The sequence below is a fragment of the Gymnoscopelus microlampas genome (assembly GCF_963454915.1).
Source record: "Gymnoscopelus microlampas genome assembly, chromosome: 11".
Classification (NCBI taxonomy): Eukaryota; Metazoa; Chordata; class Actinopteri; order Myctophiformes; family Myctophidae; genus Gymnoscopelus; species Gymnoscopelus microlampas.
In genome coordinates this window covers 2,996,758-3,024,249 of record NC_139948.1, presented here as the reverse complement: position 1 = coordinate 3,024,249, position 27,492 = coordinate 2,996,758, and the positions used below count along the sequence as shown (strand labels likewise).

Genomic DNA, 27,492 nt, shown 5'->3' with positions numbered 1-27,492 from the left:
CTTGAATAAAAGTAGGCCTACAAAAGTATTGGTATCAAAATGTACTTAAAGTACCAAAAGTACTAATGTTTGAAAATAGCAGATCTACAAGCTCACAACGCGTCGCATCACGGCAAGTTGTGAGCTTGTAGATTGGCTATTTTCAAATTACCTAGGTATAAAATAGGACTAAAGTGGTTAATGTAGGTTTTATAATATTATAATATATATCTGCAAAGTAACTAGTCACTAAAGTTCTCAAATAATTGTAGTGGAGTAAAAGTACAATATTTGCCTCTGAGATGTAGTGGAGTAGGAGTTAAGTGTCAAGTGAAGTACAAATACCTCAAAATTGTACTTAAGTACAGTACTTAAGTAAATGTACTTAGTTACTTTCCACCACTGCGTTATGTATTCTGAGTTTTTCACTTCCAAGGAGTAGTAGTAATACGATGTACAGTAGGAGAGGACTTTGCCTTGTAAGACAAAAAAGTGTTACATTTTAGTTGAATGTTAATCTACATAAGCTAAATACTGGATATCAGTAAATATGCTTCTGGAGCCATAAGTGAAAGACCTACTTATTTCACTGCTGTGAATTGTTTACACAAAATGGTAATTATTTGTTTAATTTTATTTTTATTTATTGAACTTCATTTCAGAAAAAGCTTCTGTTCTTGAGCCCTAAGTTAATGACTTAACAAGTTCAATGTTGGGTAGTTTACAAAAATAAGCTATTTCTATTCCAGCTAAATGTTTAAATATATACATGGGAAAAAAAAGTACTTGGAAGATACATGTTGGAAGCAATGAAGCAATTCATATCTTTTAGTTGTCATCCTTATTTATTAGAATCTAGAACAGTAAATAAATGGTATGCCATTTGGTAATGTTCCATTACTTCCAATTACTTTTTAAACGTACACAGTGAATACTAAACTGAAGCTTGACTTTAAAAAAATGTTTTAGATTTTTTTTTTTTTTTTATTAAAAAATCGCAATCAAATCGCAATCGCAATATCGGTCAGAAAAATCGCAATTAGATTTTTTCCCAAAATCGTTCAGCCCTCTATATTCTGACAGTAATCATTGCTATGAAGTGTTTGTTCAGATCAGTTCAAAAATACATTTTCAGGTCAGGATATCAATTTGATCCAATCAAAGAGAGCTCATACAGGATAAATAAGTGGAATAGGAAGTGATGACACAAAATAAAATGGAACACACAATTGGAATTGGAACTTTTGATTCAGTTTTAGTCATAGTCTTTTGAATCAAATTCCATTAGTTTTAGTCATATTTTAGTCATCTGAAATGTTTTACTGTTAGTTTAGTTTAGTCTAAATATCATAAGAATTATCATAAGAATTAGTTAACTAAATCTACAGTTGATTTAGTCTACTAAAATGTGTTTTGGCGGTGCCTTGATGGCGTCGAGCGCAAACAGAATAGGCCTTTAGTACATGTTGAGGTAGGTGACAAAATGTAAGCCAATCAGGAGAGAGCACTGAAAAGGCATTTTCTGTTTATTAAAGAGCTGGAGAGACATGGAGACTCCTTTTACTGAACAAACACTCTATAGCAATGATTAATATCTGAATATAGAGCTATTTAACACTTATTTTAACCAAAGTAAATCACTTAACCTACCTTTTAACTCAGAGTTAATAATGGATAAATGAACACTGAGGATTTTACTGTATGAGTGTGATTATGATTATATCTGAACTCTTTGGGTCAGAAAAATATCTAATTTTACCATTAACCAGAGTTCAAGGAGCTCTATTGACATTCCGTTATAGAACAAAATGTGTTACCTAGGTCTTGGTCATGGCAGAATAAATAAAATACAGCTAAACACAACAAAACTAAAACTGTGCAATTAAAAAACAACAGTATAAAAGCAGCAACATTAATAACAGCATTTAAAAACAATGTGTAAGTGACATATTTTTGTTAAAATAAATGTTAATATAGCTCTATATTCTGACAGTAATCATTGCTATGAAGTGTTTGTTCAGATCAGTTCAAAAATACATTTTCAGGTCAGGATATCAATTTGATCCAATCAAAGAGAGCTCATACAGGATAAATAAGTGGAATAGGAAGTGATGACACAAAATAAAATGGAACACACAATTGGAATTGGAACTTTTGATTCAGTTTTAGTCATAGTCTTTTGAATCAAATTCCATTAGTTTTAGTCATATTTTAGTCATCTGAAATGTTTTACTGTTAGTCTAGTTTAGTCTAAATATCATAAGAATTGTCATAAGAATTAGTTAACTAAATCTACAGTTGATTTAGTCTACTAAAATGTGTTTTGGCGGTGCCTTGATGGCGTCGAGCGCAACAAAGCATAAAATGACTTCCACTAGTCCCTCACTAACATTTTAATCTAGTTTAATTTGTTGACAAAATTGTCAATATATTAAGTCTTAGTCATCATAGACCACCGAAGTCTGACGTAATTTACACATCCTTTGTTTGTCTACCTGGTTCGCAGTTTTCCACCCCCATTCTGAATCCCCATAGACGTATTTAATATCGCGTCAAATAAGAACTGTGTTCCAAAAATAAACAAATGACCCCAGCGGTTTGACTCGTATGGATATGATGCATCAACTGACGGTGAGAAAACGATAATGTTACTTCCGCCGAATTAGTTACATTTTCGCCTGAAACAGACTGTATCAAATATAAGTGACTGACTATCATAAACGGTACAGAACCTCCTCCCTGACAATATCGCCGAGACAGTTTGTTTATTTTTGGACCACACTTATATGAGACGATTCTAAGATGACCCAATGTTATTCTCCATAGAGAAATTACCTTACGAACCAGGGGATGAACGAGTGACGTCAGGACTTCGGTGGTCTATAGCTTCGTTTTTATTTCGTTTTTATTTAGTTTTCGTTAGTGAAAAAAGGTAGTCGACAAATTCTTTTTTACATAGTCTTAGTCGACGAAATCAACACTGGTTAGACTCCCTCGTTCTCGCGCGAATACCGACAATGAGCCACTCAAGACCCTCTCACTTAGTATGAGAATTTAGAGCGTTTTAAAACTTTGTTTAACAAACGCAAATGTGTTTGCATGATGAAAAGGATAAATTGATGAAATTTGAAAGTGTGATCAAATCCGCATTGCCTATCCATAGTTCCAAACTGTTCATAAAAAAAACTGTGATTATATGAAATTCTTTAACATTCATCTTTTCTCTCTTGCTCTGTCTCTCTCTCTCTCTCTCTCTCTCTCTCTCTCTCTCTCTGTCTCTCTCTCTCTCTCTCTCTCTCTCTCTCTCTCTCTCTCTCTGTCTCTGTAGATGGTGCAGCTGCAGAGTGTGTGTGACAGTAAGAGTGTGTGTGTGCGTGAGCTGCAGAGGAGTCAGCAGTGCGTGTTGTCTCGTCTGGAGGAGAGCGTGCGACACAGGGAGCAGGCCTGGGACACGCACAGGAAAGAGATGGACCAGCAGCACACGCACACTGTCACACAACTACACAACAAAGCACAGGTAACACACACACACACACACACACACACACACACACACACACACACACACACACACACACACACACACAGCTAATCATCACTGGACCTATCGGTGCCAAACGTTGTATGCACACTGCTACTACGACACACAAGTACCACCACAACACTTTTTTCACAGTTTCTTTTATATAATAAAGATATAAAGATCCACATATTATCTTTTTGTGTTTTTTCGGAAATTAACGCCCTACTTGATCATACTACAGCGTCACAAAAAAAGCGTCAAAAGTAGCAGATCTACAAGCACGAACCGCAGCGCAAAGAGTGCATTTTGAGCTTGTAGATTTGCTACTTCTGCTGTTTTTAAATTGTAATCCTGAAAAGTAACTGTTTGGGACATATGAGGTTTCCACCCGACAGAGACGATAGACTTTACTATAATTCACAGAATCTCTGTGTGACTGTCACGCAGAAATCTGTGCCGGCCGTAACTCGGAAAGTGTCCGACCGTTCGGTCTAAAACTTGTGTCTCATATGACCCCGAGGTGTGCGGTGCAGAATGTCACTAGAAATAAAAAATCACACCCTGTGTGAAGGAAGCGGTGCCTTTGGGGCGGGGCTTAACTAATTTCAGTTCGTCCCTATTGGTGGTCTGAGTCCACTCACCAAATTTGTACTTGGTAGCGTGCTGCAAACTGGAATAATGGCTGTTTAAAGCCCAGCCAATGGGCAGACAGAGGGGGCGGGGCTTAAGTAATTACAGTTCGTCCCTATTGGTGGTCTAAGTCCACATACCAAATTTGGACTTGGTGGCATGCTGCAAACTGGGCGTAGGGCTGTTTAAAGCCCAGCCAATAGGAAGACAGAGGGGGCGGGGCTTAATTAATTTCAGTTCGTCCCTATTGGTGGTTTTAGTCCATGTACAAAATTTGTACTCCGTAGCATGCTGCGAACTGGAGTTATAGCTGTTTAAATGCCGTGCTCATACGCCGTGCTCATACGGACGTCAAGTGTGTGTGTGTGTGTGTGCGTGTGTTCGTGTGTGTGTGTGTGTGTGTGTTGAAGTGGCGCATGTGTTGCTACCTTGCCGTGTTCAAACATACGGACGGACACAACATACGGACGGACGGACGGACGGACGGACACTCACACGGACAGAGTCAAATGTAGAGCGGTTGGCACTGCTAAAAACAAAACAAACTATACTGTATCTGTCGGCCCGCGGGTCTGAGAAAGACGCAGAAATTCTGTTTTTTCGGGAGATCGATCGTATGCATTAACTTTAATTTCATGATGGAAGTTATCGGAGCTCTGATTGCATTGAAACCTTGGCCAAATATGGACTACATCATAGACACAAGTAATAGACAACTGACATAATAAACCGCTCACAAAATGTAAGGAAACTTGAATTTGGGCCATTATATCTCCCCTTTACTAATACCAATCAGTAAAGTGTTACATATCATTTTTATCGGTGATTAGTCACCTTTACAACGAGGTACAGCTTGTAAGCATCGGGCATTCATGGAATGAGCAACACAGGCAAACGTGTGGGTAGCGCCGAGCAAAAATGTGCCACAATCACCCATTATGCTTTTGCTGGTAATCGCTCTTGTTTTGAGCGACCTGCCAGCGCACACCTGCTGAGAGGTGGGTTCTGCAACTTTGCGTTCTGCAACATGGGTTCTGCAACTTTGTTGAGTTTGTGTATGCTCCAAGCAGCAACACTGCCCCCATAGAAAGATGCCACATTTGTCCCTTCAGGATAAGGCCCGTGCAATAGGGCAAGTGAAGCTGGTGTTCCGTTACGCAGATTACGCATTATTTGGTCTTAGCCCTGGTACCATTTGCAGGCAGGTGTGTGCCAGTCAAAGGTGTGTGACTGGCACCTGAGCATGGGCCCTACAACTTTGACATCTGTCTTTGGTACCGTTGTGCATATCTTGCCTGTAAATCTATGGTTCCTCAGTGAAGCAAGGGGTCTGGGTTGTTGTCTTCCTTGTTGACTTCACCAGTCTCACAGAAGTTAGTCCTAAGTTTGGAAATGGTACCAGGGATAACACCAAATAATGCTGTCACTCTGCATAACGGAACACCAGCTTCACTTGCCCTGTTGCACGGGCCTTATCCTGACAAAAGTGGCATCTTTCCATGGGGGCAGTGTTGCTGCTTGGGGCATACACAAACTCAACAAAGTTGCAGAACCCATGTTCAGGTGCCAGTCACTCACCTGTGAGGCAGTCACATACCTGTGATTGGCACACACCTGAAGCCCATTGAATGTCATGAATGTCACAACATTGAATGTCAGCAGAAAAGTCTAACAGGCCATTTTGGCACATTTTTGCTCGGCGCTACCCACACGTTTGCCTGGGTTGCTCATTCCATGAATGCCCGATGCTTACAAGCTGTACCTCGTTGTAAAGGTGACTAATCACCGATAAAAATGATATATAACACTTTACTGATTGGTATTAGTAAAGGGGAGATATAATGGCCCAAATTCAAGTTTCCTTACATTTTGTGAGCGGTTTAGATGACTATTTTCACAGGCTGGTAAGAGATCCACATTGGAGCAACTCCGTTCTTATGTGGATCCCGAGATCTGCATGATTCAAGTTTGATTCCTTTGCGTGATTTAGATCTGTGGTTTTCAAAGTGGAGTCCGGGGACCCCCAGGGGTTCTTGTGGGGGGGGGGGTTCCAGGGGATCTCCAGCTAAAGTAGTTGAACATAGCATCACAATCATTTTAACCACTTTAACCTTTTATACTCTACAAGCTCATAGCACGGCACCGAGTGTCGGCTCTGAGCTTGTAGATCTGCTATCTATCAAAAATCTTGAACATTGGTGCACATTTTTACACACACCTTTGCTTCTGCACAACATATTTTCAGATGGGGGTTCGCGGACAAATATTTATCAATTTGGGGGTCCTTGATGAGAAAAAGTTTGAGAACCACTGATTTAGATTGATGACTGTGCCCCAGTCTGGAGCCGTAGCCCTCATGTGAAAAAGCTGGATGCTGCCCTCAACACCGCCCTACGGACCGTCTCCGGATGTCTACGAGCCACCCCATCATACCAACTACCTGTCCTCGCTGGAATCGCTCCAGCAGAGGTCAGACGAGAAGCCGCCACGCTGGCCCTCGCTCGGAAGGCACAGATGAGTGAATCCCACCTCCTCCACAAGGTCGTCACGGAGACACCACATCGCGTGCGCCTCAAGTCCCGGCGCCCCTTTGCCACACAGGCCCAGGAACTGCTCCGCACAACACCAGCGGACACCTCCAAGGCTTCCTGGGTGAAGGCAAGATGGAGGGACCAGTGGAAGGCAGCAGAACCATCCAGGCTCCACAAATACATCGAGGACCCAGCAGATGTTCCTGGCCAGCACCTCCCACGCAAGGAGTGGACAACCCTCAATCGCCTGAGGACAGGTGTTGGACGTTTCAATGCATCAATGCACAAGTGGGGTCTCACAGACAATGCCCATTGCGAATGTGGGGATCCAGAACAGACTGTGGAACACGTTATGACCAGCTGCCCCAAATTCCGGCCACCTAATGGTGATCGTGGTTTAATTGACCTAGACAATGACACACTGGACTGGCTTGCTGCAAAGGAGCTGAAGGTCTAAGAGGACATACGACAGAAGAAGATTGATGAAATACACATTTCAACATGCAATGGAGTTTTTCTGCACAGTTGTAGATAAACATTGCATATTATTATATATACATTAAGAAAAAAATAATAAATAAATAAAAATGTAATCTGATTAATCAGTTTATTATTCAAATCAGGGATTTTATTTTAATTTTTTCTTTTAATAAAAATGATGACATCATAAATGACATTGGAAGCTTGATTAGAAAACCTCAATCAGAAAAAGACATGGGACACAGCTGGCATGTGCACAGCAGGTGACAGTCATCTTACATACACAACTCTCTCTCTCTCTCTGTGTGTCTCTCTCTCTCTCTCTCTCTCTCTCTCTCTCTCTCTGTGTGTCTCTCTCAGCTGTATCACTCTCAGGTGGAGTCTCTCCGCCTGCGCGTCTCCTCTGTGGAGCGCGAGCGTTCCGCCGCGACCTCCGACCTCTCGCGCCTGCGGGGTCTCCTGACCCGGAGCCGAGGGGCACGCGCCACGCTCCTCGCCGCGTGCGCGCTCCTGGCCGGCGCGCTCGTGCACACCTACCGACGCGCGGGCGCCCTCTCCGCACAGCGCACCCTGTTCTATCGCCTCCTGGAGGAGAGAGAGGGAGTGGAGATGGAGGTCAGGAGACTGGTGGAGGCCCTGGGTGGAGAGGAGGAGACGGGAGGAGGAGACACAGGAAGTATGGCTGCAACTACTGTATTCATTATGTTTCTTAGCGGTTATGCTACTGATTGCTTTTTCGATTCATTGAATAATGGAGAGGCACGCTTTTTGTGTAATAAAAAAAAGGGCCTCACTAATAGGGCTGTCACGATTACAAATTTAAATTGACGATTAATTGTCACTCAAATAATTGCGATTAATGATTTTAATTGTGTGTTTGGCGTTGAACATTGGAGCACTATGAGGCCTTTTAGGCGTCGTAATCAAAAATTGCACAGGGCAGATATGACAAATAACTGAAATATGCAAAGAAATTATTGACATATTTAATAATTGTATGCATGTAAAAATAGCAGAAATAGCTGATCTACAAGCTTACAAGGTGTCACGAAATGACGCGTTGTGAGCGAGTTTTCTGAACAACTTTACAGAATTGTCAATGTTCACTAAAAAAAACAACCTTTCTCAGCCTCTATAGCAGAGGTTCTGCATGTTTCAGCTCAGTGGGTTGACTAATTGATCTGAACGTGCACACGGGCATTGACCATTAGCATTTGCACACAGTGACGTGGCACGTTTTTCACTTACCCGAAATTTAAGATGTTTATTAGCGTTCGGCGTTTGGGCTGCGAACTGCCTATTCCCATATTGTTTATGCAAGGGGGCGGGGCTGGGAGAGAGTCAGCGCACTGAAGTCAAGGCACAGACTACTGTGTTGTTGACGGACAACGGATGCACGCTTATGAGAAACAACACAAATAAAACCTGGCAAAACAGTTGCGTGCATTAGCGCAAGATGAGGATAAAGGAAACATTCAGTCTAAATGTCCAGCTTGCTAATTCTCACCTACTGCTACTACTTTTGTATTTGAAACTTAAAATTTCTCTAAATATTATAAACTTTCAGGACACCCTAAGTACGAATATCATTTATGAAAAGGCTACTATAGGCTACAGTGAAGTCGGACTGAATAATGACTTCACTGATGCACTGATAATATTTAGAGAAATTTAAAGTTTCTAATACAAAAGTAGTAGTAGTAGTAGTAGGCGAGAATTTGCAAGCTGTACATTTAGACTGAATGTTTCCTTTATCCTCATCTTGCGCTAATGCACGCAACTGTTTTGCCAGGTTTTATTTGTGTTGTTTCTCATAAGCGTGCATCCTTGTCCGTCAACAACACAGTAGTCTGTGCCTTGACTTCAGTGCACTGACTCTCTCCCAGCCCCGCCAGGCCCGCCCCCTTGCATAAACAATATGGGAATAGGCATTTTGCGTTTGGGCTATGGGTTCTGTTGTCATGGTTACAGCCCAGCAGGCTATGGGATCTCTAGCCACTGGCTAGACTTGGCTTATACACGCGCACACATACACACACACACACACACACACACACACACACACACACACACACTGCGTAATAACTGTGTTATTAGCACACTTAGGGTCGTAAATGACCGGGTTATCACACACTCACCACACCTGACTGTCACCTGCATGTGCTAATGGTCAATGACCTATGCATACCGAGCTCATAACCCAAAAGTCTGCATATAGTCATCATCTAAAATAGGCTCTATGCACAGCAGCCATATTATCACTTCCTTCACAGGTGTTACCAATGCTACTAATGAAGGCTCTGTTCCATTTAGTGTAGCACAGTGGTTTCCACGACCCCCATAACTCTGAGAGTTACACACCCGTAAAGAGGCATTTGGAAGCCCAACTGTAGACCCACTGGTGTAGCAGAGTGTTTCCAGTGAGCCAACATGCACAATATCAGCACCCTGACTCTGTTTGACCAAGAATGGAACAGAGCCTTCATTAGTATCATTGGCAACACCTGTGAATGTCTTCACAATATGGCTGCTGTGCATAGAGCCTATTACATGCTGTGGTTGTGTTCCCGTAATGAAAGGTATAAGGTTAAAACAAGTCTAAATGGGTTAAATTATCTTATGATTAATTCAATGAACTGTTCCGCCCCTAGCAGGAGGAGAGCAGAGGACGGGGAGAGGACTGCGGAGGTGGAGGAAGGGGGTGTGCGCCGTGCTGGCGGCTAACAGGCTGCTAGCGTTAGCCAGGTGCTCCAGCGTGGCGCTCCGTGTGGAGAGGAGAGGAGGAGGAGGAGAGGATGGAGGGATGAGGAGAGGAGAGGATGAGGGAGGGAGGAGAGGAGGGGAAGAGGATGGTGGGAGGCAGGCGGTGTGTGTGTGCGTCTGTGGGCAGACAGCAGCCAAGAGGGAACTCACACCCACAACAGGTAGGCACGCACGCACGTGCGCGCACACACACACACACACACACACACACACACACACACACACACACACACACACACACACACACAGTTATAAGAACGCATTATTCATATGATTATGATTATAATATATGTTCCAATGTTTATTGCCAAAAACACAATTGAATCCTTAATCACAATTATTTGTATAGCAATTAATCGTCAAGTAAAATGTTATACACACACGCACGCACGCACGCATGGCGCGCACAGAGAGAAGAGTATAGGACATTTCAGTGTGTTTTCAAAATGTAAGTTCATGTGTGTGTGTGTGTGTGTGTGTTCCAGATAAGGATGATGATGATGATGATGAAGAAAAGGAGGAAGGTGGTGGAGCAGGGTTTGTGCGTTGGCTGCGGTCTAAACATTTCTCCTCTCTCATCCTCTCCTCCATGACACAACTGCAGGAGGTGCAAACGCACACTGGTAAGTAACCACACACACACACACACACACACACACACACACACACACACACACACACACACACACAAACACGCACAGGTAACTAACTATCCAAACACACACTAGGTGTCGCTGTCATTTAAGCCCTGTTCTTTACTAGAAAAGATTTCTAAAAAACAGCAAAAATAGCAGATCTATAAGCTAGGTGTTGGCTATGCTCCGATGTCGAATAGATGGATATTTAACCACTTAAGCCCTATAGTGAAAATAGCACAATTTGTTGCTGTGTCGCTGTCACCTATACCTGGATTCGGGAGAGTCTCTTTTCCCTGTATTTTGCCCAGGTGGACAGGGTTTTGAGGTTCAGTTTAGGCATAATTTCTGTGAGGTTAGGGTTAAGGTTAGGCATAGTGTTTGTGAGGTTAAGGTTAGGCATAGTGTTTGTGAGGTGAGGGTTAGGTATAGTGTTTGAGGTTAGGGTTAAGGTTAGAATATAGTGTTTGTGAGGTTAGGGTTAAGGTTAGACATAGTGTTTGTGAGGTTATATTAGGGTTAAGGTTAGGCATAGTGTTTGTGAGGTTAGGGTTAAGGTTAGACATAGTATTTGTGAGGTTAGGGTTAAGGTTAGGCATAGTGTTTGTGAGGTTAGGGTTAAAGTTAGACAGGTTAGGGTTAAGGTTAGGCATAGTGTTTGTGAGGTTAGGGTTAAGGTTAGACAGGTTAGGGTTAAGGTTACGCATAGTGTTTGTGAGGTTAGGGTTAAGGTTAGACAGGTTAGGGTTAAGGTTAGGCATAGTGTTTGTGAGGTTAGGGTTAAGGTTAGGCATAGTGTTTGTGAGGTTAGGGTTAAGGTTAGACATAGTGTTTGTGAGGTTAGGGTTAAGGTTATGCATAGTGTTTGTGAGGTTAGGGTTAAGGTTAGACATAGTGTTTGTGAGGTTAGGGTTAAGGTTAGACATAGTGTTTGTGAGGTTAAGGTTAAGGTTAGAAATAGTGTTTGTGAGGTTAGGGTTAAGGTTAGAAATAGTGTTTGTGAGGTTAGGATTAAGGTTAGGCATAGTGTTTGCATTCAATTCATGAACATAGCATAAAATGTACACAATAATACATTTCTTCAACAAATACAAACACTATGTACAAAGGATTAAAAGGAAAAACGACGGTAGTGTAAGACACCTCCTTTCGATGGGAATTTACATTTACCTCCCCTTGTGGCCTCCTGATGTTTTTTCAGGACAATTTTGAAAGAAACCAGTGATTCACATCCTTTAATGGATGGTGTCAGGGAGTATTAGAATGAGAATGTCCCCATGTTTGTTCTAAATGTGGGTGGTACCAGGTCACGGTCGCTCCCTATGCAGTGTTAAAGAACGGCTAACTTGAGGCGCTATTGTACCGAATTTTGAAGCTAAACTGGGCGTATGGGCTGTCTCTCAGGAACTGCTTGTTCCTTGTGTTGTTTAATTCTCAAGGTGTGAAAGAAAGGCTTTTTTTTATTATATTAAAAATGTTTATAAAGACCTTTTCACATCTGGTTACATTTGGCTACAGCGCCATTTAATCAAAAGACAACTTTTTGGAATGCAGTGCATTCATGCATGTGGGTGGAAAAGCCTGAGAAAAGGCTAGATAGTTGTTCTCTTGTTCCCAGCAGAGATACTGTAAGTGGCTTACATTTTGCTACTCTACCAACAGACATCTATTGAAATTGCACTGTAGTTAAATCAAATGTAGTGCGCTGCATTTGTATGTGACTTTGTTATGGTCCAAAGGTACAGTATGACAAGAGATACAGTCGGACCCCAGGTATTTTTTTTTAAATACTTTTTTTAATTCGACTTTTTTGTGACATGATAAATACATCCGAGTATAAACAACTATAAAATATAAAACGAGAAAAGACAATGACAAATAATTTGGTATGAATTCAAATAAAATATACAACATAAAAAACAACAACAAACAGTTATACAGGTACAAACAAAAAACAGAACAACAACACACTCTTGCTCTCATACTCTCCCTGCACAGATCTTTTGTAAAAAATCGTAAGAAAAATAAAAACACTCCGGTTCCTTTTCTTATTAAAGGATTTGCACACATTTTCAAGATTTTTCAAAAATAGCAGAGGTTTTAATAGGTTCATATTTTCCAATATGGCCCCCTTTGAATAAAGCTAGGACACCCCCTATCTAAATATTCTGTGTACAACTTCAGTTCCATTGCGTTGTGGCCTAGTACTATTGTTCATGTTATTGTCTCTGCCAGGACATTAAACCTGGTTCTAGCCACAATACACATGCAGTCATACACCAACATTTACTCAAACAATAGTATTTACACATATTTACCATTGTTGTTTACTATTCATCACATGTATCATTTAATGCCAAAGAGTGTGAATTAATTTGTAATTTATTCAGATAATGTTTGAACATGACAAAAAGAATCAACATCAGTGAATGTTATTTAACATGGAATATCAAAACCCACATAATAATCATTACTTCATAACAAGACAAAATAATACAAAAAAACTCATTAATAATCCTCATTTGTCCCATGAAATGAATTGTATGAAGAGAACATAATAGTAAATACTAATTGCAATTAATTGAGATAATTGGCATAATCATCATAATCGTCATAATCATTTCCATGTTGAAACATTTTCATATATTTTCAAAAATAGTGGAAATAGCTGATCTACAAGCTCAAAACATGTCACGTTTTGGGCTTGTAGATCAGCTATTTCCACTATTCATATAAAGTATAAATGATTTAAGTTATTTGTCATATCTGCCCTGTGCACCTTTACAAAGCCTAAAAGCCAAACAGAAATTACATTTTTATATATATATATACTGTATCCATGTTCAACGACAGAAACACAATTAAATCGTTAATCGCAATTATTTGAGTGACAATTAATCGTAAAAGTAAAACAGCCGATTCAATGACATCTTCTCAATAGACAAGATAAACATATGATTCGAGTGACAATGACAAAGCTTAGGAACAACACTACTGGCTTCTGATGGCTCTCAAACTTTAAATTCAAGGAGCCACATACCTCCAGAGTTTCAGACATATAGGCGTCCAAATGAATCCTCCTCAAGGAACCCTGAGGGTCCCTGGACCCCACTTTGAGAACCACTAGACTAGGTTATAGTATTTGCATCAACAGAACAGTTTACTTTTTGAATGTTGAGAATGTTGACCTTGTAGATTAAAACAACAAAACAATTATGAATATGATTCTGGAGTCATGAGAGACGACCCCCAGGGTTTGATCTACTCAAGGTCACACAACTCAGCACTGTCTCCTTCATCAAACCAAAACCCAAATCCAGCATAGAGGGGCTGGGTGAACGTGGTCTGGACTCTGTGGAGGAGAGTCATGGTGTCGGAGACTTTGTACAAGGACAGAGTACCTGCACTGTGATCCAGGTACACTCCTACTCTGGTGGACACAGGACCTGGGATCACATTTAAAGATTTGTTGTGGTTGAAACTATAACCACCTGGCCCACACCATAATAACCAGGCTTTATCACTGAATGCAAATATACTTAGATCAAATCGAAATCCGTTGACAACTTCATATTGGGATCCTGTTCTGCTGATATCCTTGTATGAGACTGCTATGCCGATATCCTTGTATGAGACTGCTATGCCGACGTTTCCACTCCACTCTACTTCCCAGTAACAGCGTCCAGTCAGACCCTCTCTACTCAGAACCTGCATCGTGGTGAATCTCTCTGGATGATGAGGATATGATTGTTTTTCAGTCATCATTGTTACTTTTCTGTTCCCTTTAGACAGAGACAGATAGTAGTTTGCTGTGTTTGCATCCAGTGTGATTGGAACTGCATATTGTCAGAACTCAGCTCTTGTATTGGGTTCAAGCCAACCAGGAGCCGTGTCGTGGTGGTCTTGAACCCCTAACTGCTCCCCGTGTGTCGACTGGGGCTGAACACTGCTCCTAAGAGAATGTGTCAAAGTAATTACAAAGAAAAGGATCACTACAAATGCCCTCATTATTTTTTTTAGTTTAATAACGTCCTCTATTTGGTTTGTTTGTAAGAACTGGGCTCCGGTCTTTGGTTCTGGCGGCGTTGACAGTAAAACATCCACTCTTTTCACCGCCTCTGAGACGTTTGTCCCTGCCTCTCTAAGACTGTCCTCTAGTTCGTCCCTGATCTTTGACACCGCCACAGTCACGTCTTCAAAGGATCTCTGAGGACGGACATTGCTGCTCACTGGGTGTGTAGCTTCGCTGATCCGTGAGAGGGAGGTGTAGCGGTGTAGAAAATGGATGTCATCCTCTATGTGTGAGATCTGCTCCAGTTCAGCATGTCTCCCGTCCAGTTCAGTGACCTCCTGCTCCACGCACTTCCTCTGTTCTTCAGCACGACTCGCTTCACGTTTCTGCTGGTCTCTGATCAGCTCCCTCACCTCAGATCGTCTTCTCTTAGTGGAAGTGGTGAGCTTATTAAAGACAGTGTCAGCGTACTCCACTGCTCTATCAGCCGAGTGATTGATGTTCTTTATCTCCTTGTGAAGCACCTTTGCCTCTTTCTCTCTCTCCTGGATTCTCTGCTGGAGGTTCTGCTGGCTCATATCAAACTTTTTCTGTCTCTCAGCCCGTTCTGCTGCAGCTGAGATTATATCATGCCCTCTGTGTTCCTCCATGGAGCACAGAGAACAGATACACTGCTGATCAGTACGACAGAAAAGCTTCCTCACCTCGTCGTGACGAGAGCAGATGTTCTCCCAAAGCTCGCCGGAGGCTTTGACCAGCTTGTGTGCCTGTAAGGCGGGGGATCGATAGTGAAGCAGGAGGTGGGCGTCACAGTAAGAGACCCGACACTGAAGACACGTCTTCACAGCTTTCTGTTTTCTCCGGGTGCAGAAATCACAGGCCACATCTCCAGGTCCATCGTAGCAGAGATCAGGAGAAGCAGCTACAGTTGTCTTCTTTACATCCATCATGTCAGCCAACGTGGTGTTTTTCTGCAGAACGGGTCTCGGGACGAACGTCTGGCTGCACTGTGGACAGCTGAATGATCCTCTTTGGCCAGTATCCCTCAATACACCTACTGCAGTAGTTGTGTCCACAGGGAACAGTAGAGCCAGACAGATAGAACAGATAAACTTTGCCTGGTCCAGTAGTTCTACTTAGTGCTGCTGCTGCTGTGCAATTGTACTGCGTACTGTCTGGAAAACGGGTAGAGGGCAGTTTGGCTTCTTTTCCTCAATCCTCAGAGATCACGTGTGTGTGTGTGTGTGTGTGTGTGTGTGTGTGTGTGTGTGTGTGTGTGTGTGTGTGTGTGTGTGTGTGTGTGTGTGTGTGTGTGTGTGTGTGTGTGTGTGTGTGTGTGTGTGTGTGTGTGTGTGTGTGTGTGTGTGTGTGTGTGTGTGTGTGTGTGTGCGCGCGCGTGCGTGTGCGCGCGTGCGTGTGTGTCTGCGCGCCGCGTGGGCGAGAGAACCATTCACCCTGTTGAAAATGAGTCAGTGGTTTAATACCAGATAAGGTGAAATGTGTCTTAATCTCCCTCTCTCTCTGACCCCCCCCCCCCCCCCCCCACAATAGAGGTGAATAACAGTTTCAGAGGAAGACTTGAATTCTTTATTCGGACGTCTACTACTCTTAACTGACAGATGTCGATAACCCAATAATAAGAACTTATTTTTGTTTAGCACATTAAGAGCCAGGACAGTGGATAAAACAGTTTCTGGAACTGTCACGGTTTAAATAGTAGCACACTATTTATACTGATATACAAGCTCAAAGCTGGTCACTTCGTGCTGCGCTTTGAGCTTTTACATTTGCTATTTTTTGACATTTTTGAAAGTGTGAGAACTACTGCTTTAGAAGGCATTCGTAGAATCGGTCTCAGGTCTTCATGGGTTAAAGTCAGCCCCACCTTTACCAGCTGCCAAAGTGATGAACACATGAATGTATCACTGATAGGCTCTACAAGACTTTTACTTGTAATGGCAGAGTATTTCTAGATTGTGGTAAAAACTACATTGTACTCAACTCTTAACCATGAACTTCTCTCTGGGGTTAGAATGGACCCTTATGGGTCTATATACAAGTCCATTTGGTTCCATGTTTTACACACTCAGAGTTAAATGAATACTGTCTCACAGTGTAGATAGATGGGGGGCTCAGAGATAAACATTGTATCAAATCGGGGTCCGTAGTCTTAATCCATATCAAACTGGAGGCCTTGATAAAGAAAAGAAAATGCAGAGAATCACTGGTTTAGTAGATCATTGGTTCTTAACCTGTGGGTCAGGTTCCCCTATGGAATGGAATTTTGGCTCTGAGTGCCACAGCCAAAATTCATTGTTAAAAAAAAAGTGCTTAGGATCCGAGATACAGCCTTTTTCAGTAAGAAGTTAAACAAAGAGTGAATGGAGCAGCAAATCTTCAAATCATCATATCTTGAGTTCTGAACATGTTTTCCCCCCCAAAAAAAGGTTGATTTCTTCTTTTTTTTTTTACGTCTTAGACGTCCAGTGGCACCCAGGGCTTATATCACCGGACGTCTTAGACGTCCAGTGGCACTGAATGAGTTAAGGTTAGGTTTAGGCATAGTTTCTGTGAGGTTAGGGTTAAGGTTAGGCATAGTTTCTGTGAGGTTATGGTTAAGGTTAGGCATAGTTTCTGTGAGGTTATGGTTAAGGTTAGGCATAGTTTCTGTGAGGTCAGGGTTAAGGTTAGGCATAGTTTCTGTGAGGTTAGGGTTAAGGTTAGGCATAGTTTCTGTGACGTTAGGTAGGGTTAAGGTTAGGCATAGTTTCTGTGAGGTTAATTGGGAGTGAATATGCAGTTCTACTGCATGTGAGGACAGTGAGGACAGTAAAATGAGGACAGTAAAATTTCCAAAACGTTCATCTTTCTACTAAAATGACCAAATGTCCTCACAAAGATAGAAGAGTGCTCTCACCACACACACACTATTCCTCCTATCTCGTCTTCTTTAGACTCCACCCCTCCAGAAGTGAAGTCAGCAGCTCGGGAAGGTTTGTCCCACCTCTTGGAACATCTTCTCAGCCAATCAGATGTGGTCTCTGGTCCCGCCCCCTACAGAGGAAACCAGTGTCCACTGGTGGTTAGGCTGGGGCGGGGACTGGCTCGACTGACAGCTCCACCGCCCAATAGGAAGGTAAGCCTTTCATATTTAGATACAAGCATTCGGTACTCAGCATTGGATGATGTCAGTATTGAGACCATCCATATTATATATATATGTTCATATTTGGGCATAATCCCAGTCACTTTGCACATTGAGTGCCAGGTACTGATGGCAGGGATTTATGTCCATATATGGGCATTTTACTGTACATGCCTATTTGCACTGACATGGGGCATGTCCATTTGTGGGCTGACAATCTCGGAACCCAGAGACACACTGAAAAGGAAAAACAGCGACCTCTGCTGTTCTTCCTCCTGAGTGTGACTCTGGGACAACGGCGAAGCAGCACATGTGCGCAAGGAAACGGGGTTTAAGTCTGCCTTCACCGCTCCACTTCCGGTGGTGAGCTTGCGTTTTCATTCCGACTAGATAACATTTCTACACGGAACACTAACACCGCTTCTCCCAGAGAACATCGATGGTTTTGGTTATAAGCCCACTTGTTTCTATGATGAAAGAGTAAGTTCAAATGTGAATATCTTTCCGTGGTTGTCTGCTCCACGGACGCTATTGTTAAATTAGTTTCGGTTTAAGTTTCGAGTCGGGAAGGATGACGGACACGTGAATCCCGCCCACTACATTTGATTGGATAAAGCGCGGCCTCTGAAGCCACGCCCACTGCCACACAGTGTGTACACGTTCTGACGAACCTTCAAGACAGATTCCAACGCAGTGCAGAATCTGTTCTTGAGAGATTAGTGGGCTGATAACGCAGTCCTTGCTGGGATTATTGTGTTTAACAGCGTATCACACATGTCCAGTCCATATTATGCAGTATAGGCATATCTGCGCGCCCGCCACAGACAGACGGACATGCAACTTGAACTTTATACTGTGGGGGGGGGGGGGGGGTTGTTGCCTTCTGGGCTCTGCACAGCAGCCATATTGGAAAGAAATTGGGCCTCTTCTTACTTCCTTCACAGGTGTTACCAATGACAATAATGAAGGCTCTGTTCCATTCTGGTCAGGGTGCTGATATCGTGCATGTTGGCTCACTAGAAACACTCCAGTTTGGTTCCCAAATGGCCCCTTATGGTGGGTGTGTAACTCTGAGAGTGTTCATTTGTACACTCTCAGAGTTATGGGGGTCCTTGAAAATAAGACAACCGCTATGCCACACTAAATGGAACAGAGCCTTAATTAGTATCATTGGTATCACCTGTGAAGGAAGTAAGGAAGGGGCCCAATTCATTCCCAATATGGCTGCTGTGCATAGAGCCTATTGCCAGGCTCTACCCACACAGCTAACCCCCCCCCCCACCCCACCTACATAAGTGGTTCAGACAAAACGATGGCGGCGTATTTTTCACCTGAAAAGAATGTCGACGCAACAAAGTGGTAAACGTGTCGTTTTCCTTCCAGACTCTGGTCTCCTCCCTGCAGCAACACTTCCTGCTTTTCAGCCAACGGCTGCACTCCGCTGAGGTAGAGAGGCGGTCCCTCAGGCTGGAGTTGGCCAATCTGAAACGAGCGCCCAAGGGTAGCCGCGGAAACCACCGCCACAAGGACCCCTGTGACGTGGTGAGGCTGCCCACCGCACTGCCTGAAATTATATATATATTTTTATGTTGAATGAGAGCTAATATAGTATGGTGTAAAGTAACGAAGTACATGTACTCAAGTACTGTAATTAAGTACAATTTTGAGGTTTTTAGCAGTGCCAACTGCTCTACACTTGACTTTGTCCGTATGTCCGTCCGTCCGTCCGTCCGGATGAGCACGGGAAGAGCACGGCAAAGAAGAAACACATACAAACACACGCGCACACACACACACACACACACACACACACACACACGGACTTGGAGATTGCCTATGCCATCTCTCCTCTCATTGGCCACACGTGCCACTGGTTATCAAAGAGGGGTCCAGGGACCACCAGCGTATGTTATGTCCGTCCGTCCCAATTTAGTGTGTGGACTTAGACCACCAATAGGGACGAGCATGAATTGCTGAAGCCCCGCCCCCTCTGTCCAGGGACCCCCAGCGTATGTTATGTCCGTCCGCCCGTATGAGCACGGGATGAGCACGGGATTTTAAACAGCTATTACTCCAGTTTGCAGCATGCCACCAAGTCCAAATTTGGTATGTGGACTTAGACCACCAATAGGGACGAGCATGAATTGCTGAAGCCCCGCCCCCTCTGTCTTCCCATTGGCTGGCCTTTAAACAGCCATAACTCAAGTTCGCAGCATGCTACGGAGTACACATTTTGCACATGGACTAAAACCACCAATAGGGACGAACTGTAATTACTTAAGCCCCACCCCCTCTGTCTGCCCATTGGCTGGGCTTTAAACAGCCATTATTCCAGTTTGCAACATGCTACCAAGTACAAATTTGGTAAGTGGACTCAGACCACCAATAGGGACGAACTGAAATTAGTTAAGCCCCGCCCCAAAGGCACCGCTTCCTTCACACAGGGTGTGATTTTATATAAATATAAAATATTTTACTCCACTCAAATTATATGAACACATTATTATTACAAAACATACATTAAGCACATCAGCCGTATATATATTTCGGCCATTTGAAAATAGCAGATCTACAAGCTCACAATGCGTCGCATCGCGACGCATTGTGAGCTTGTAGATCTGCTATTTTCAAAAGATTTTTTACACATTTTGAACATGTGAAATGGGACATTCTGCACAATGAGTACTTTTACTTGAGGTACTCATTGTGGCACTTTAAGTATATTTTGATTGTGTGTGTGTGTGTGTGTGTGTGTGTGTGTGTGTGTGTGTGTGTGTGTGTGTGTGTGTGTGTGTGTGTGTGTGTGTGTGTGTGTGTGTGTGTGTGTGTGTGTGTGTGTGTGTGTGTGTGTGTGTGTGTGTGTGTGTGTGTAGGTGCCGGTGGAGCGTTATGAGAGTGTGTGTGCGGAGCTCCGCCAGGCGCTGAACAGAGAGCAGGAGGCCCAGGCTCTGTTAAAGGAGCAGTCCGCTCAACTCAACGCGCACACTACCGACACGCAACGCACACTGAGCCAGGCTGCACAGGTACACACACACACACACACACACATCATAACATGGGCAAATGAGTTGCATTATCACTCGACAGTTGGATGTCGTTAACAGGCCATGCCATGCAATATGACTTGACGGTATGGTTAACTGAAGGAAAGTTCACTCCAAATCATAAAACACACATCCCCACCTCTGCTCTTCCCAGACAGTACTCTGAAACACAGAAATGTGTATCCGCCTGGAACATAGAAATGCCCTCTGTGTTATGCCCTTATGGTCCAATATGTCTGTTGATAACAATGCCCCGCCCCTCTATTTTATTTCCAATAGAGAACTGCAGGGCTGATGAAGGGAGTGGGAACATAATGAGTAGATAGAACTGAGGTGAAGTGGATGTGAGTGGCTGAGAGAGGGAGAGAGAGACGGAATGTGGGATTGACTGGAGAGACAGAGACAGACTGACAGCTCCATCACAGATATGTGTTTAGAAAGCAGTGGTGGTATCCTTTAATTCACCTTTCACCACACAAAGCTTTTAACTTGTCTCTGCTGTACATCTCTCTCTCTTGATGATCTGTATACAACTAGCCTCGATCTCCAGGCTTTTATTGTTTAGTGTTGCTAAAAAATAAAAGCCTGGACCAGTGCGTCGGTGTACCCGGTATAGGAAGTGTTTCATTTCCCCAACCAACCAGAGTGCAGTGGGCGTCGCTCGTAATGTTGTGTTGACGGGGCGGGAGCTGACGGACAGATCGGTGAACCAATGGGATCAGGAGCATTCTCTCCGCGCTGATTTTAAACCCGCCCCTCTATACACGAAAGCAGGAAGGCTAGTGCAGCCTAGTATACAACAGACTACAGATGAAGACATTACAGTTGGTCAGATGCATTGTGGTGTTCTTTTATCTATTGTTAACGTTAGTTGTAGTGACACATAGCAGCTTAGTACTGCTCAGACCAGATTATGTCTACAGGTAGGGCGTATCTCTCCCTCTCACCCCTCTGTTCTTTCTTTCTTTCTGTCTGTCTGTCTGTCTGTCTGTCTGTCTGTCTGTCTGTCTGTCTGTCTGTCTGTCTGTCTGTCTGTCTGTCTGTCTGTCTGTCTTTCTTTCTTTCAGTGTCTCTGAGAGTCAGCCCTGAACGATCACAGTTCTTCAGATCCGAGACCATGTCACTGAGCTGTGAGGAAGAAGAAGGGAACCCTGTGCTGGGGTGGTCTGTGCAAAGAGAGACCATTGAGAGTAGGAATGAAACCTGCAATGAATGGGGATCCACAGAAGGTATGTTATATATCTTTCTTTTCATTGTGATTCTGTGTAGGAGGATCCTGTTTCATGGAAGTGTACCTTTTCGACAGTGGACTTTATTGGTGTCAGTCCGAGTCAGGAGAACTCAGCCGGTCCATCAACATCACAATCACTGGTACAACCTATAATGTTTTTTCAATTTAATTCATTGTAATGGGTAGACAGACATAATTCACATAGTTAACACAGATATACAGTAGGTTCATTCCCATTCAAGAGGTAGATGTCACATTTTGGCTACTGTATGTCTAGAAATAGTTTTGTTATATTAACCTTGACAAGTCAAGTGGCTACATCTGTTCTCTTGATAAAGATTTTATGTTTGAAACATAATGAATAACCCAGGATTATCTCCCAGGTTATCCAACATCAGGCACAGCTGATATGACTGTACAGGCATATCATCATATAAATAGTAGGACAGAGTCAATTTACCAGGAGCTGTCTGTGTTGTTTGTTTTTCTGAGTGATTGCATCCCCTAGTGGACTGTAGAGCTGGATCCCTGAACGGGCCTGTCAGGCCCCTTCAGGGATCCCAGGCCCGGGGGCCTAAAGGTCAGTGAGGCCCTCTCTAGAAAACTGGCCCTGACGCTGAGTTTCAGAAGCTGAACCAAAATCACCCCACATACAGAGATACATTTTATAAAGAGGCAAAGTAGTCAACTGCCTGGGGCCCAGATCAATAAAGGCCCCTGAAGGCTCTTTCAAGATGGTCATTGTCTGCTAAGGGTCTCACTCTAAACATTCTCTAAATCACCTCTTCTCACAGAAAGCAACATATTCAGTTGTGTATACTCTAGAAGTGTTACATCAGCTCCCATGCTATATCTACCTCTCATCTCCTTGCGTGCGTGCGTGAGTGTGTATGACTAGAGTGTGTGTGGAGAGTAGTCTGGAGCCTCATCAGCTACAGTTCTTTGGCAATCTAGTAGCCTCTAGGCTCTGCTCTGCTCTTCATTCCTTGTCAGGTCCTTGTAATGTGTGTGTTTTTTTTTGTTGCAGAAGCTCTCTGATTCCTGTCCTGTTGACTGCTCTGCTTTTGTGGCTTCCCTGGACCTCCCTTCGCCTGCCCAACCAGCCTAAAATGTTTACCTAATCCTTTGTTTTCCCGCTTTTGTTCTGCTTGGCTGGCAATACAACTCCATTTTTGAATTAATTCTTGCCCCAGTGTTTAAGTCCGCACTGGGGTTCACCTAGAGGCTATTCAGCGAACAGGGGTGGGCAAACGACATGAATAAGTCAATACCTTAAAATGAATAATTAAGGCAAGATACATTATGAACATAAGTGTTATTCACATTACACAACAATGCAGATGTAACTGTACAAAAATCATTTTTTAAAACAGTGATGACAGAACTTCATCAAGTTTCCTGCACGGTACACATGGTTGAGGTTTCATTTCCTTCTGTCTTATTCTCACCTCTGTGTCTTTTCGGAAAATGTTGTGAAATTATTTGTGGTTTGTCTGGAAGTTCTCTTTCTTCATCAACTGTGCTGCAGATGTGATGACAGCTCTTTATCCAGTTGCATGTACGGTACACAAATGCATAATACTGTAGCTGAGATTTCACTTGCTGCTTTTTTTTTCTCGGCTGGAGAAGTCAAATGGTTTGTTGTTTGTCAGTAAGTGTCTTTCCAAGTTCCCTGTCTTCACCATTGCTGTCAAGTTGTTGCTCAGGAGACAAATACATGTCCCATTCCACATGATGAAAAAAATTTTCATTGTCACCATGTCTTTTGTCTCATGTCAGGTGTTTGTTCCCAAACTCATTCTACTGCTGTCTGGATAGTTGTGGTTTAGAAGTAGTAGTAGTCTTACTAGTCTAGTACTAAACATGTAACACCTGGATCATTGATATGCTGCCAGGGTCATTCCTGTGTTCATTCCATGGTTAATTCACACTGGGCCACTCCCCTGTTATTCGTTGGTGTTCACATTCAAAACAGCAAACCTGAGCATGATTGTATGGTGGACATGTAGCCTACAGTAAATTCGTTTTTTTAATGTATTTTGTTTAACGACTTAGTCCGCAGCATCCGTACTCTGGGACCACTTTTGACATTGTGAGCTTGTCGATCGGCTGTTTTCACAAAAGATATTTAATGTAGATTTAATGAAAACAAAACAGTCACTAGTGTAGAGCCCTGAGGGACTCGGCTCAACAACGTATGGGGTTTAAATGGTTAAACTTAAAAGCATACAATATTCCAAACTCATTCATATATGTAAATGCTGTGATCAGACAGAGACTATATTACTGTCTTTTCATTTTATGATTTAAACTTCATGTGTTTTCCCAATTAACAGTCAGGCACTTCAAGATAATATTTTGAATCATAAAATGGTAAACCCATTGCATTTTCCCCCCGCTACTGTGCAACTTACTCTCCTGCCCTTTGATTGATTGATTGATTGATGTACTTTATTTAGTAAGACATGAGAACAACAGTACATGGAAGTACAAATTCACAATACAAGGTCTACTAAACTGGAAGACTCATAAAAGCACTGAGCTTGTTTCAAATGAGTTCCCCATGCACACAAATCATGATGACATATAAGAGACAGACAGATATACACAACTACTATAGAATGTCATACAATCAGTTTACAGGTTACTGGTATGAAGAGTGAGAAATATGTACAAAAGGAGAAGGAGAGAGGGGGGGGGGTAGGTTAGGTTAGGACTTAGACAGGGGCCATTTTCCAATTGCAGCCTCCTGAAGGTGTATCTTTAGGGCTGTTTTGAAAGAGAGTAGGGTTTTACACTCCTTTACTCCTTTTGGTAGGGCGTTCCACATTTTTGATGAATAGCATGAGAACGAGTTACTTCCCTTTGTTGAGCCAAAAAAGGGTTGGACAAGGTTTGTGGAGCTGCCTCTGGTATTGTGATCATGGACATCATTAACATTTTGGAAGTATTTTGACAAATACAGGGGGATCCCAATGTTGTGATATATCTTGAAGACCAGGCCCATAGCAAGTTGCTGTACTCTGTCCGCAACCCTAAGCCATCCAATCCTATCAAAATGATCAGGGGTTAGATGGGTTTTGTAGTTGAGGCCAAGAAGTAGCCTTACAAGTTTGTTTTGGGATGTTTGGAGCCTTGTTTTTAAGGCCTTGGAGGTGTTGTGATACCATGAAGTACATGCATAATCGTAATGACCTTGTATGAGGGCCACTGCAAGAGTCTTCAGAGTCTTCTTACTGACTTAACGATCAATACTCCGCAAATAGCGTGTTTTTTTGTGGACCGTTTTGATCATTTTTTCAGCATTTTTGTCACCAGAGAGGTCAGCCTCCAAGATAGAGCCCAGGTAGGTAATTTCGTTTTTTCTTTTGATGATATCATCACCCGCTTTGATCGTGAAGCTCTCTGCCTTTCTGAGGTTAGGAGTGGACCCAAAGAGGATGCATTCCGTTTTGCCCAGGTGTAATGAGAGCTTGTTGTCGGAGAGCCAGATGCAGATCTTGTTGAGTTCAGAGCTGAGAGTTTTCTCAACCTGCAGCCTGTCCCTGTCCGAGACTAGCAGGGCCGAGTCATCTGCGAACAGGAACAGGTTGCAGTCGCAGGCTGACGACATGTCATTCACATATATCAGGAACAGTAAGGGTCCTAGTATACTTCCTTGGGGAACACCACAAGTCACTGGGAGGGGGGGGGGGGACTGGGTGCCGTTTACTTCCACCACTTGCTCCCTCCCTTCCAGGTAGGATCTCATCCAGTTCACTGACGTGTCATCAAAACCTATTGCTTTGAGCTTATTGATCATAATTGGGTGATCAACGGTGTCAAAAGCCTTCTGGAGGTCCAGCATGACCATGCCGCAATATTTGCCCTTTTCAATCTCTTGTTTGATAGAGTCGTTCAAATAGAGAAGGCATGTGTCAGTGGAGTGGTTTGTTCTGAAGCCAGATTGGAATTTGTAGATTAGATTTTTCTCGGCAAGATACTTGTCGACCTGTTCATAGACTATTTTTTCCATGACTTTCGAGATGGAGCTTAGAATAGAAATAGGGCGGTAGTTGCCAGGGTCTAATTGGTTTCCTTTTTTGAACAGAGGGGTCACCCTTGCTTTTTTGAAGTCGTTGGGGACCTGTCCCTGTGTGGTGGAGAGGTTTAATATGTGGGTAATGATTGGAGCAATGGAGGCCCCTGGTGTCCAGGTGGATCACTGAGTAGAGCACATAATAAATAAGGCTATAGCCCTTCTACCAGCTGAACCTGGTTCATCCACCCTCAATACTGTTGTCTTTCCTGACCAGACCTATGATCTCAATTTACTCTGAGAAAGGAGAATGTTCAGTCAAGCAGAATGGAAACATAATGAGACAAATATAGTCACTAAACAGTACAGAAGACTTTACACTGAGTCTGTCTTCTATTTGAGCTCCAGCCATCAGTCCTGTTTCAAGCTTCCATTATTTGATTTAATATAACTTACAATAAGGGTTGTTAAGATGTCTATGGCCAGTAGGAGGAGTAGTAGACAACTTCTTGTTCCCAGGAGCTTTGCAGGAGTTAGTATTAAAATCGAAAGTAAATGTCATACAGAACTGACGCCATTACAAGGTGTGTTACATCTCAGTGGAACAATTACACGTTTGGAGACTCATAAACCTTGAGTTGAAGTAGAATGTGAATTCATTGGTGAGTCTTATTATTTAAAGATATTTGCAAATCATTCAGATGTTCTTATTTATATGAATTGCCACATCTGTTCATAGACTTTCAGAACTCCTGTGTCTGTTGTAAAGGCCTGAAAACATCCTGGGAACAAACTAAAAGAACTGCCCCATTTTAGGGGGAAATACTCAAATATCGAATAGCCTTTAACAATTAACTTAATATACTGAGATAATGGCTGAACCAAAAAGGAGGATGTTTACTACACAACTAACCATGGTTCACATGACGCTCGTCTGTCACAAGCGTCATGGAACCACTTGTTTCTGGTTTTCGATTTTTTTTTTTACATTCACAACTGCTACATCTACATAAACGTTCAGATTTCAAATATAAAGTGCTTACCCCCAAGCCACGGATGTAACAAGTTGAACCGCAAAAGGTCTAAGTACCTGTATATTCCGTATTGTTCAATAAAAGCTTTTTAATCCGACCGCCGGCCATTTTCTCCGAATTTTCTCCGATGCTTTCAACTATGCGACACTACCGGTTGGGAGGTGTATTGCACTCTGATACATTACAAAGAAATTAAGAAAATGACCGCCGATCGGATTAAAATGCTTTTTATTGAACAATACGGAAGATACGGGTACCTATCGTGGTCCGCCTCAACTTTTTACATCCGTGGCTTTGGGGTAAGCACTTTATATTTGAAATCTGAACGTTTATGTAGTATGTACATGTGAGAGTTGTACAGTAAATGTAAAAACAAATCGAAAACCAGGACCAAGTGGGTCCATGACTGTCATGGTATGACAGTCATGTTTCAGGGCTACTACACAGCATGTTGTATTGTAGGCCTA

At 42.8% G+C, this 27,492-nt stretch overlaps 1 protein-coding gene across 1 annotated transcript in view; it reads left to right on the top strand.

The window, feature by feature from the left end:
• LOC311055804 (coiled-coil domain-containing protein 171-like) overlaps window positions 1–22,068 on the top strand; it is a gene marked incomplete at its 5' end in the record, with an annotated part of 42,484 nt that extends 20,416 nt beyond the window's left edge. The window contains 10 exons of the mRNA XM_084072073.1: window positions 3,308–3,469; window positions 6,500–7,114; window positions 7,519–7,819; window positions 9,798–9,908; window positions 10,419–10,529; window positions 17,508–17,689; window positions 19,082–19,240; window positions 20,572–20,721; window positions 21,810–21,971; window positions 22,049–22,068. Of these exons, the coding sequence (XP_083928199.1) occupies window positions 3,308–3,469; window positions 6,500–7,114; window positions 7,519–7,819; window positions 9,798–9,908; window positions 10,419–10,529; window positions 17,508–17,689; window positions 19,082–19,240; window positions 20,572–20,721; window positions 21,810–21,818 (1,800 nt within the window). The 3' untranslated portion in view covers window positions 21,819–21,971; window positions 22,049–22,068. The remainder of the gene's footprint in view (window positions 1–3,307; window positions 3,470–6,499; window positions 7,115–7,518; window positions 7,820–9,797; window positions 9,909–10,418; window positions 10,530–17,507; window positions 17,690–19,081; window positions 19,241–20,571; window positions 20,722–21,809; window positions 21,972–22,048) is intronic.
• Window positions 22,069–27,492: the final 5,424 nt, after the last annotated feature.